The sequence below is a fragment of the Hoplias malabaricus genome, chromosome 17 (genome assembly GCF_029633855.1).
Source record: "Hoplias malabaricus isolate fHopMal1 chromosome 17, fHopMal1.hap1, whole genome shotgun sequence".
NCBI classification, from domain to species: domain Eukaryota; kingdom Metazoa; phylum Chordata; class Actinopteri; order Characiformes; family Erythrinidae; genus Hoplias; species Hoplias malabaricus.
The window spans coordinates 28,494,548-28,507,853 of record NC_089816.1 but is presented as its reverse complement, the minus strand read 5'-3'; the positions used below and the strand labels follow the sequence as shown (position 1 = coordinate 28,507,853).

At 40.7% G+C, this 13,306-nt stretch overlaps 1 protein-coding gene across 1 annotated transcript in view; it reads right to left on the bottom strand.

Annotated features, from left to right (window-relative positions):
- The window catches only part of si:ch211-274f20.2 (calnexin), a 39,386-nt gene that overhangs the window by 18,411 nt on the left and 7,669 nt on the right, over positions 1-13,306 (bottom strand). The window contains exon 2 of the mRNA XM_066649878.1: positions 12,409-12,828. Within this exon, the coding sequence (XP_066505975.1) occupies positions 12,409-12,486 (78 nt within the window). The 5' untranslated portion in view covers positions 12,487-12,828. The remainder of the gene's footprint in view (positions 1-12,408; positions 12,829-13,306) is intronic.

Sequence of the window (13,306 nt, the reverse complement as noted above, 5' to 3'; positions counted from 1 at the left end):
CTTTTTCAATATCTTGTAACCGGTGTAAGATTATGGATCAGTTCTTGCTATCATTTCCATAATCTCTCCATTCCACTAGATGGCAATACAACATTTCTTCATCCAACATGGTATCGTAGAAACTGCTTCCAATTATCTATAGGGGAAATGTCTAGTTGACACAGCCGATGGAAACCAACTACACACTGCATGACAAATTATGAATGGGCAAGAAAAAAACCACAGTCCTTCTTCCCTGTAGCATCAACTACACTCCTCTGGAGACAGAAGTCTATGCTTGTCATCCATTTTCAAGATGCAAGTCATAAGTCCTGTCAGTCCAATGGGTTCTGAATGTCATTTCAGATTGTGAAAAATGTATGTGACCTTTAAGCCCACTGCAGCACTGCGAAACAGATGGCCTGAAGTACCCTTGACACCCTCAAGAAGTACGAGTGGAATTACTTTGTGAGAGATCCATCCCTGATGGAATATATTCATGAAATCCATGTAGGAGCGAATATTGAAAGCATCCGGCATCTACTTCACGACAATCAAACACAGGCCCACTTTAATTACTCTTTGTTGTTAAAGTGAGATGCTGTGATTAGTGGCGTCGGGTTGAGGTTTAATTTCGCTGTAATGAAAGATAACCCTTGGGCAGAGAGGGAGCAACGTGGGAGCATTGTTGATCAAATTGTGTAAACTGGCACAACGTCATAAACTTAGAGAACAAAGGGCATTGACTGTGATGTACAGCAATGAAGGCTTCTTTACAAAATAAAATGCATTTACAAAGAAGCCAGTCAGAACCAACTTCATTTACATTTACACTGAATGGTAAGAAGGTACCTGTTCACCCACTATTTTGTCTGAAATTAAGGTTCATTCAATAGCAATTCATCTCCTGTTGCTGCTGTAATAGCTTCTACTTTACTGGGAAGGCCTTGCACTGTATACTGAAACATTTCTGTAAAGATTCGATTGCGTTCAGCTACATAAATCTTAGTGAACTCAAGTACTGATATTGAGTGATTAGGTCTGGATCACAGACACCAGAGGCTGATGTGCAGCTGTTCTAGAGCATGCCACTATATTGGTCTGTGGAATTTGTTTGATGGGAATTACACAAACTGTTGCAAAAATCACTCTGGAAAAAATCACAAACGCTTGCTCCTATAGTGTTTGAAGCAACAAAAGCAGCCTGTTTAATGATAAATGATGAAGACAAGTTTGAAAATGGTCGCGTAACAATGAATAATGTGGTACTTACAACTGCATAAACATCATAAGTGGACCACAGGAACAAATAAACACAAGAAAAATGTTGGATGATACTTTAAAGTGTCTCTGCTCTAAACTGAAATGCTTTTGGTCTGCTTGACTGGACAGGTCACTTCCACAGCATGAAGACAAGTTAGGAAACGGTTCTGTGAAAATAAATGACGTACTTAAAAGGATATTAGCATCAAAAGTGGACCACGGGAAAAAATAAACACAAGAACATGGCCCTTTAAAGTGTCTCTCTCCACTAAACAGAATTGCTTTCTTGTACTTGACTGGACAGGTCATGTCGACATTTCTAAAGCCCCGAATGGCTTTCACTGAAATGCTACATTCACGGGACACTCAATTAGAAACACCTACTTTAAATGGCACTTTACTTGTAAACTGGGGTGTATGAGATTTGCCTGGTGCTGCTGAAGGCCCCTCGACATTGGCCGGGGCTGGGGGTTGGGTGGTTGGGGTTGTCTTGGCTGGCATGCCTCTTCAGTATTACACTGGGAACAGTGTCCAGTGTCTTTGGACTGACAAACCTTTATGGTAATTCCCAATTTTAAATGTGCGTGCCAATTTTTGGGGCATCACACTTCTCAGCCTCCCTGGGAATGTCTATGTTTTGATGTTGGAAAAGAGAATTCGCTCGATAGTCAAACCTCAGAGCCAGGAGGAACAATGTGGAGATCATGGATAATTTGAAGAATACATTTCCACAAGATATTCTGTTAGGAGTTTAGGGTGCCAGTTTCTCTTTTAGGTGAAGAATTCAATCCTTGTACGTTCTCGTCAGTAAGTCGGACTCGTTGAAGGTGAGTGTTGCATTCAGTCATATTTGTACTTTGTCTCCACACCTGTCCCTAAATTATCTATGGACAGCGTGACAAAGGATAGTCTTGGATATAAGGGCTTCTGTCATTAAGCTTGGAAGTTGTCATCTCTGCTATTTTGCAGTTGAGTTTGTCCTCTTGGCTTCTTCGTACAGAGTCCTCCACTTTGCACTTGAGCAGTTTGCAGCCAAGTGTGAAGTGGTATGCACAACAGAACCTCCAAGTCTGAGGCTATGGTTATCTCCTGGCCTTGGAATGCCTGGGGGTCCCCAAGGAGGAGCTGGTGGAAGTTGCGGGGGACAGAGATGCCTAGAAAGTTGAAGAAGGTTTACAAACCATCCCCAGAACACTTGGGATGCTATGCAAAATGTAAATGAAAACAGAAAGCAATGATGTGCAAATCATTTTAACCCTGTTGTTAATAGAAAATATTACAAAACAACATGATTGATGTAGGTCTGGGGTTTGTACTTTTATGTGAACCTATCATGGAGAAAGATATTCAGTGGAGAACGCACAGCTTGTCTCATCTTCACAGCATGAATTAAAATGTGACACTCTGAATCAGATGAATATGAGCATAAGCTCAGCTACCTTATTGGCTAGAGGGGTAAAAATTCCCCTTCTTAGGGCTGTGGGGTAGAGGAATTGCCTTCTTTGGAGAAATAGGCTAGTGTAACTGATCATGGTGACTTATTGCTCATGTTCAGTTGCTCCAGAGCGTCCCATTTCAAGAACATAAAATCAGCCTTTTCAATGACCCTTTCAGCTAAAGGTTTATACATCTCCACCAGCTGTGGAAACTCCGGAGCAGTCCAATATAGCAAATGAATATTGGACCCAAATGTGGCCCAAATGTCAAACATCTGAACATCTCTTTTGGCCCATGTTTGGCCTTTAATTACAGAGTTGAAACAGGGTGAATCTGGCTGCCTCAGACACAAGTCCACCTTATATGGGCCAGATTTCAGGTGTGATGTGAAACAAATCAGGCTCATCATAGCTCATGACAATAGGCCCGTGTCTGGCCCACACAACACTATTGAAGTGGCTTACAGAAAGGAGAATGTAATACAGTGGATAGTTGTTGTAGTGCTGATCTCAGGAAGAGTATCAGAATGAGCTCAGTGTGGATAATGGTGTGAACCATCAATAAACAGCCTTTTAGTTGGCTATTTGTTTATTTTTATTTATAGTTCTTTGTGTCTCAAGCAACTGTGGAACAATGATGAAGCATAAGGCATTACAAGCTGCCAGCCAACAGGGTATTGTCTTGTGCTCATTCTATATTTGTGTTGACACTCTTCTTATTGGATACATTTGTTTTGCCTTATTTATATTAAATGAATAATACAAGAAGCAAACAACTGGGAAAATTGCTTTAAGTATTTTGTAAGTTCCAGAGATGCACTTGAGCAAATTAACTAATACAACCATGACACGTGGACTATTTATATCTGATTTTAAAGTATTTATTGCCATCTCATTTGAATTTTTGAGTGGGCTTGAGTCATGCAAATTCTTTTTAAATGTGTGTTTAGGGCCCATAACATATTACCATTAAATCCACTGTTCCAGTAGTTGTACTAGTTACAGATGTATCATTTAAAGTGGTATTGAAAATAATAAATTGGACATTAATCATATTTCAGCCTGGTAAATTCACCGTGGTTAGATATATATTGATTTTAACACAAATTTATAGAAAGTTGCAAATATTATGAGAATGCATAAGGCACTATGGCTGATGCTAGGACTGAGAAAATCTGCTTGGTGTATTAATAAATTCTTTATAGGCAAGTCTGGTGGTGAGGGTGGTGTTCCCACTAGTGCCACAAAATACCCAACCCCCCAAACTGATTGCCATTTTGCTTGTATTGCAGCAATGCTCTGCATTCTGCATGTTTCGCATCTATGGTGGCCCTAAAGGGCAAAACCATATTATTAACCTCCAATTTAAAAAAAGAAGCAATAATAAATGTCCTGTAATTTTTATTTTCACCAATCCCATTTTTTCTCTTTGTCAAGTGATGTCAAATCTTTGTTGGCAGATTAAAGTTAGTCTAGATAATCTCCTGTCCGTCACCTCTCACAGTGTTCATGACACAGTTAAACTGGAGCCTACAATCACTGGGCATAATGCGGGGAACACACCCTGGAGGTGGGGCCAGTCCATCGCAGGGCGTCGCACACTCACACATGTGGACACTTCTGAGTCTCCAATCCACCTACCAACATGTGTTTTTGGACTGTGGGAGGAAACCGGAGCACCCGGAGGAAACCAACGCTGACACAGGGAGAACACACCAAACTCCTCACAGTGTCCAACCCACAACCCCAGGACCCGGAACTGTGTGACACTACCTTCTGCAGAACTATGCCGCCCATTTTTATCATAATAATTATAATAATATCATACCATATGATAAAATATCATAATAATTTATTTGGGCTGTAGGACTTTACGGCTTGTGGTTCTGAAGGTAGTCAGCAACAGTTGCCAGCCTGTTTGAGAAGATCCTCTTTCTAATGAAGTCTCTTCACTGCTGGCCTTTTTTTCATTCTGACACTTGTTGGCTGGAAAGCGTGAGAGCATGGTGTCATTTCTGTCTGAATAATATAATATCTCTTTCCACACTACTGCTGTATAAACTACATTGGCAGTTGTTGCTTTTGATATGAGCTGCCTTTCTTCTGTTCAGATCCTTGTGTATTGTCAGACTGGAGTATAAGCTTACACAAAAGGCCTGCAGAAACTTAAGCACTCTCCACAGCTCCACATCCATCTCTCTGCTGAGACAAGGCATCCCAGCAGTTCCCCATATTAGGCCCTCAATGTGGCAGTTGTGTTTGATTCATCTATGGGTTTCCAGCAGCATTTTAACCCTCCTCATCTGCTACCAACTGCCAAAGGCCTGTCTTTGAAGAACATTCTCCTCAAAGGACTTGCCATTTTCTCTGCAGTCAAAATTACGTTGAAAATTGCATTCATCTTTTAAAAACATTGTCTGAAGGGATGTTGCTGAAACTTGCAGGCTGTCCCTAGCCCTTTATCTCATACTTAGAATCTCACTAATCTTTAACCATGCTTTAACCATACTGAGATGAAACCGTATATACGAATATGGGTACTTAACCCAGTCAACATTAATTCGCTAGTTATTTTAAATAGTTTAATGGAGTATCATCATGGCCTTGTATCATCAAGCCAGTATGTGTATATATATAATGCACCTTATTTCCATGATATTTACAACCGCAGTGGTCAGGGGTAGACACAGTGAGAACAAATCAATATCCACAAAGGCCTGAGGCAAGGCTTAAATCCAGGCCCCCAAGGTCCTGGGGTTGTGTGGCAGCAACACCACTTGATACACCACCGATGTCCCACTTTAGCAGTATTCCCCCTATGTAAAATATTAAATTTCCAAGGTCCAATATTAAATATATAATTGGGACAGCTTGGATTGAAGATTTCTGAAAGAGCAGCTAAGGAGGTGTACTATGCATCCATAAATTGATAGACGCCCCTTGTAATGGGTGAATTCACATATTTAGGGTTCAACTACTCGTTAGCATAAGTGTTCCTCCACAGAAGCACACACAAAGACACACACACATCTTATAAAATCTCCATAGAATGAAATGTAATATGACATTTTGGAGCAGCAACACATCAGCTTGAAGTCACCATGCCCAATATTAAGACAGAGGGGCAAAGGAACATTCTCTGAAATAATGGAGCTCAATACAGTATTTTGGGATCTGTGCTGTTTGTGATCAGAATGATCAAATATCAATACAGGATCTGACTAATGCTTGCATGGCTTAATGTCATGAAATCCTGACAGAAATGTTCCTATTATGACAGTAATGCCTTAAAAGTGTAGAGGTTGTATAGGCTAAGGTGCACAAACAACTACCCTTGATTTCAGAAGAGCTGGGTGAGCAGCTTTCCAAATACTTGTGGCCATATATTGACTTTTTTTTTAATTATCATTTGAAACTGTGAATGAAATGTTTGATTAGTATTCGCTGCTATTTTTTTCTTTTATTCATGACTTTTAATTTTAGTACATTTTACATTGACCTACACTGAACTTGACTTTTTAAATGACCTCCAGTCCAACCTACCAGCTGCATTTTTGGACTGCAAGAGGAAAGTGAGCTCCCAGAGCAAACCCACACAGACACAGGGAGAACACACTAAACATCTCACAGACAAGCACCCAAAATATGGACACCAAAACACTGGAGCTGTGTGTTTTCTGCATTGTGAGTAATTCAATCAGCATGCTTGTTTTGGAGAGACTCTCCTCAGAGAGGATACACTGGGGATGGAGGAGAATGAATGGACCGTATACTTCTTTGTGTTATCTCGAAGTGCTGCAGTGGAACTTGTATTGCAGGTCTTCATTCTCACAGTCTGTACCCCTTATATGTTCCAATCTGTGGTGAGAGGGTGAGGACCAGCTGGAGCCTCTATGGGCCCCTGTCACCATGTGCAGGTGGAGCACCAGAGCCCCTTGCATTAGAGACATTCAGCTGTTAATTGTGCTGGAGCACAGCATGGAGAGGTGGTGAGGGAACTGTCAGCTGAAATGACACTGAAAAAAATAGGGGTCTGTCGTGAATTGTTTTCAGATCCTTTAATTTCAATGGACTGCATTTGTGCACGTGTTGTACACACAGATGTTATTTTCTAATACCTACCACTGCTTTGTTAGCAGGTGCATAAATCAATTATAAAATAGGTAGTTCCAGTCCTAAAATCTGAACCACATTTGAAACCTTTGTAAAATACATGACATATACACACCTTTGAGCACCTCGCAACATTTAAAATCCATATTAGCATGCCACGTACAACACTGATTTTGTGTGGCTATGCTAGATTAATGTAGTTTAGCCTTAGCACTCACGTTGCCTAGCAACAGTGCTCACTGTTAACAGACAAAATTGTTTGGTGTAAAAATAATTGATTGTGCCTGTGTCCAAAATGGCTTCCCTATATAACTCACTACAACAGTGCATACAATTTTTTACAATTTTGGACATGCAGTCTTTTATCAAACAACACACTGGATTATGGGCATCCCCTGTCGACTAGTGTACATGACTAGTACACTACTTTTTGCAATGCACTGTGAGATTATTTGAGTGCACTGAAAATTGTCCACTATGTATTCATACACTACTACAAAATGGCCGAACTCCAAAATAGTGTGCTATGTTGTTTTTAAATGTATACATATATGAATTGAACTTCGATTCATTTTTATAAAATTTTATATTGACCGCTTCGCACTGTGCCAATTATACCCATTGGTCTACCATCCTCTGCCTCGTTCATCATATCACTTTCTGAGAACAAGACTGCTGGTGACCAGATGGTGCAGCAGTGTCTATGATATGGTACTTTCTGCTAATAAGGGTTGTAGAGTTGTGGTTTTACATACATGCTGGTTGTGCCTAGCAGGCAAAAATACCCAGCAATAAGCCACTATGTGGTCAGACATGTGCTTCTGTTGAAGGACCAGAGGATTGCTAACACAAACTGTGCATCAGCTGTGGTCTAAAATATTAGAGGTTTCCAGTAAAGTGGTCAGTTGGTGTACTTATGAAGATATCTTCTTTACATTACTATTATTATAATTCACACTCTAATGCTTTATCTAAAACAAACATTTACAAAATGTAAAATAAAAAAATAAGTTTTATTGTACAAATAACCAGCTAGCTATATTACTTTGGACAATAAAGAGTTTAATATATTGAATGATATAATTAAAATAGATTGATCTTAGACCTAGAGCCTGCGGCATTTGCACTGTGTCAAAAGTGCTTCCTGTTGATTAGCCTGTGCCTTTTCTTCCTCAGTGTCTCAGTCCAATTAGCAGCTAACCTTCCTGTTGTGATGCTCTCCAGTCCAAGCTGTCAGGGCAGTGACGAAGATCTCTGCACCTCCCTCTCCTTTCTGTGTTCCTATAGTGCCTGATGATTTGTGGAAGCTGCAGAGCAAAGCACCGGCCCCTGTCCAGCAAATACTGTCAGCTCTTGCAGTGAGGAAAAGGTTACGAGGCAATTTGGCATGACTGGTAACCGGACGGCCTTTTGCTCAAACAAAGCGAAGAGGATAACTACTTTTGGCTTAAACGCGCCTTGAAGTTCAGCACTCTAAGTTTCATGCATCAATGAAAAAAGCTACTGAGTCTGAAATAATCTTTAAATCCTCCATTTGTGTTTTTTCCACATTGCAACGTTAATCTCCTCTTTCAGGAAACACTGACATCTTTTGAGTCCTGAGTGCAATTAACAGTAGAGATTGGCTAGCTTCTTTGAAGAGGAGCGTTAAACCAGGTGGAAAATGCATTTTGAACAGAAGCCATGAAACAAACAGCCTATCCCTTGGCTTTGCCATTTGAGGGTGACAAGCTTTTGATTAATGCTTACAACACTGCTTTTCAATCCCTCAGGTGGGTCGCCGAGGATTAATGGATGGTCGACAGAATGCAATTTCCTACGACATAAACGAGGCGTCAGTCATAGCAAGGCTGCTGTTGTTAAAATGAAAGCAAATAGACAAAACTATAAACACTGGCAAGATCTCAAAATTTGTTCAAAATACCCAATTGTGCACTGTATGTTGCAAACTGTACTAGTGTATAGTTACTGTCAGAATAAACCCTTGTTCTGTTATGTTACAGTTGAGGGAATGAAAAAGAATTCAAGGGTTAATGTTTTGATGTAAAACCAATTTAATTTCTATGCTCTTACTGATGCCACAGGCATTCAAATGTGCATTCACAATTTGGGCACCGTCCATATAAAAGCACTGCTGATACAAAGGGATGCTCTGACGCAACCTAAACTCATAATGCTTAAAGCCATGCATCAAATAGAAGGGTTTTAATCTTGCTGGAAAGTAACCTTCAGCTTGTTGGCAGTTACTCCAGAGGAGATTAAACTATATTTACAAAATTAAATGCCTGTGTCCACAACAGGTGCGATATAAAGTAGCCAAATTAACTAGTTACAAGGGGTTTAAGAGGAACTTATAGACCATTCTACCGTGCTCATGAAATAAGCAAATATCTTTTTGAAAAGACAATATTTGTAACATTATCAAGCTTTTCCAAACAGCTAAAGAGAAGAAGCTATGGTTCAGGTACATTATTGTTCCTAAAGGTACAGACAGCGTAAATGTACCTTAGCTCATATACATATAGATAATGGTCTTCCAGAGATTCTCCATTGGGATAATTAGCAATTATCCCATTTTATTGTTATCCCATTGCTATTATAATTAGCAATTTTTGTCATGAAACAAGGTCCTTCGCTGCATCAAGAAATTCAACTTCATTCATTCATTATCTGTAACCGCTTATCCAATTCAGGGTTGCGGTGGGTCCAGAGCCTACCTGGAATCATTGAGCGCAAGGCGGGAATACACCCTGGAGGGGGCGCCAGTCCTTCACAGGGCAACACAGACACACTCGCACACACCTACGGACACTTTTGAGTCGCCAATCCACCTACCAACGTGTGTTTTTGGACCGTGGGAGGAAAACGGAGCACCCAGGGGAAACCCACACAGACACGGGGAGAACACACCAACTCCTCACAGACGGTCACCCGGAGCAAGAATCGAACCCACAACCTCCAGGTTCCTGGAGCTGTGTCCTGCTGCGCCACCGTGCTGCCCAGAAATTCAACTTGTAAATATAAAAGAACAATATACAGGGTGGGCCATTTATATGGATACACATTAATAAAATAGAAATTGGTGATATTAACTTCCTGTTTGTGGCACATTAGTATATGGGAGGGGGGAAACTTTTTAAGATGGGCGGTGACCATGGTGGCCATTTTGAATCAAACATTTGTTTTTTCAATGGGAAGAGGGTCATGTGACACATCAAACTTATTGGGAATTTCACAAGAAAAACAATGGTGTGCTTGTTTTAAAACAATGGTGTGTTTTAACTTAACTTTATTCTTTCATGAGATATTTACAAGTTTCTGACCACTTATAAAATGTGTTCAAAGTGCTGCCCATTGTGTTGAATTGTCAATGCAACCGTCTTCCCCCACTCTTCACACACTGATAGCAACACCGCAGGAGAAATGTTAGAACAGGCTTCCAGTATCCGTAGTTTCAGGTGCTGCACATCTGTAGATACTGTAGTGAAACACTACAAAGTTCTGTGAACATGAGCCCATCTCAGATGGCCCAAAATACAGTGTGCTGTGGTCTGATGAGTCCATATTTCAGATTATTTTCTGTAAAATGGACATCAACTTCTCTGTGCCTAAAATGAAAGGAACCATCCAGACTGTTCCACACTCTGCGTCCTGTGTCTCAGGGAGGCATACCTGGAGTGCAAGTTTGAACGATATGGCTGAGCATACTTTCGTGTAACTTAACAATTACTGGCTGCTTGAATTTATCAACAAGGGCAGAGGGGCAGCTCAGCCAAAGGAGGTAAATGGGCTCTGAGCACATCCATGGTCTCTCAAGGCACCTAGATGTGCAGCTTCCACACAAGATGAGCTACAATTAATGCAACACTAACATTATCAATGCAAAATTAACATGTTATGTCAATAAAATATTTGTTATGCCATGATAAGAAATAAATAATTGTGAAAATGGTGTTGTACAGCTTCTCATGTCTCTGTCTACTGTGCACACCTCAGCCATCGTCCTCCTGCTTCACTGCTGCAGAACGCTGGCTCGGAATGTTGGGTTAAGAATGTTTGGGTTGAAACATCTCAGTTCAGAGCATTACTTGATGTTTCTGTTCAAATATGTGGCTCTGATGACATCATGAAATTGCCAGGTAACACAGTGTTTGGTTTTGAACATTCTGCTTGAGCTCACTTTTGCTTCTAAGCAAATCACTGCTCTCCTGCGATATCTCAGCAAACTTTACTCCGATTTACAATGACTATGAATTTCTACCGCTACATATATTTCCGACCCAGGAGCCAAGACCACTATTTTGTCTTCGAGGGGCCACCTGCTTTCATCAGTTATGGTATACAAAAAATAATTATTTCAGTTTATGTATGTTTAAATGTTTTGCTAAAAATGTAAAGTTAAAATCCTTTGTACTAGAAATTGGATGTAGTCTTACTGTCACATGATAAAATTTTCGAAGCATTTAGCACAACTGGCAAAGATTAAAAGGATAAAACTCTGTTATCTTTTATAAAAGGACAATAATCAAATCAATATTTAAAAATCAACAAAAACATCCATTATAAATAATGCTGTGGTTGCCATGGAAACACAAACTTCCTGTTTGTAACTTCCTGCCTTATAATTATGGACTTGAGTATGTAGCCTTGTGTCCAAAATGGCTCCCAATATCATTCACTTTATAGTGCTCTAGTATAGGGAACTAAATTCAGGAGGATAGTAAATGATTTCAGACACATCTCATGTGGGATTTTACCAAACACTGCTGTGGATTATGGGTGATCGGCTATCTACCAGTATACATGCGTTTTTAGGAATTGTTTTAGTGCTTTTTTATTTGATGCTATTACAAAATGGTGGAGCCCCCAAAAAGTGCACTATGTAGTGAATAGGGCACAATTTCAGATACAGCATTGGTTTCCTCTATTATGCTCATGTGTTTCACATGAGCTATCTAACCTTATTTATAATAAATCTTCATTCCTGCCTGGTTGCTAAAGACTTTTATTACGTATTGTTTATGAATTATCTAATAATTATTAGTTGTAAGCCCAGCAGTAGCACAGAACTACTTAGTAGTTTTTACTGACAACACATCTGCAGCTAAAACTATTTGTTACATTCAGTAATTGTAAACGTAAATTGTTAATGTTAACTTAAAATGGTAAATGTGTCTGATGAAATGACCCGTGTGATTCAGTGTACTGTAAATGTGCTGAACATGTTCTATTATGTAGTAAATTCTGGAGCTTGCATTCATTCTTGACACTTCAGTAGTGGAAAAGCTTTAAAAGTAACAGTACAGTACTGAGTAAAGCTGAAATGGAAGCAGTATAAAATGCTGTAAAGTGACCTTCCCTGACAGTGGTATGTTACAGTAAATCATAGATTTTTGTTCCATTATATTTTGTTTATCCTCTAAAAACATTGTGTATTGTGTTTTAGGCCCACCAGCATCTCTGACATACTTTGTAGCACCAGCAGATGTTTACAACACCATCTCAACATCTGCAGGTATGCCAAATAAGATGTTGATCTCCTGGAATAAGATGTGGATGACCTGGAAGCTCAGTGAAGTATTCACTATCTACTTTGATATTTGCTGGTATGCTCTACCCCCACTTTGTAGCCTGCTGGTTCCCTGTCCAACATCCTTGTGCTCTGAACATCTGGCAGCAGCAGCAGATCTACCATCAGTGGCTCCTGGATGAGCGCTGCTCTCAGAGCCTCTGCCTGGAGCACGGTCAGAGAGAATCAGGGAGGAAGAGAGTCAGGGAGCTCCACTCTGATGAAGATCAGTGTTCAGAGTTGGAAACACCTTGCAGGAGACCTCGCCTCAGCCCCAGGGAAGATGATGCAGTGGTGGATGAAGATGCAGACCTGCTCTTTCCTGCCAAGGTTTTAGAGCTGCTGCAGGAGGAACCGGGTATTTGGGACCTGGCAGAGGAGATGTTAGAGCTGCTAGAAGACCTTCCAGGAATCTGGGACCTGGGCTTCTCTGTTTGACAGTCATAGCTGTTTCTTTTTGCACTGTATCTTGTAAATATGGAGATAAAAAATAAATCTCAGTGTTTAGATGTAGGGCGGCACGGTGGTGCAGCAGGTAGTGTCGCAGTCACACAGCTCCAGGGACCTGGAGGTTGTGGGTTCGATTCCCGCTCCGGGTGACTGTGAGGAGTTGGTGTGTTCTCCCTGTGTCTGCGTGGGTTTCCTCCGGGTGCTCCGGTTTCCTCCCACAGTCCAAAAACACACGTTGGTAGGTGGATTGGCGACTCAAAAGTGTCCACAGGTGTGAGTGTGTGAGTGAATGTGTGTGTGTCTGTGTTGCCCTGTGAAGGACTGGCGCCCCCTCCAGGGTGTATTCCTGCCTTGTGCCCAATGATTCCAGGTAGGCTCTGGACCCACCACGACCCTGAATTGGATAAGCGGTTACAGAGACACTGGTCTGCCACGCTACCATAGATCACGTTTCTGGGACTCAGAGGAACCCTGAAATCTGGAAACTCGAAATAGA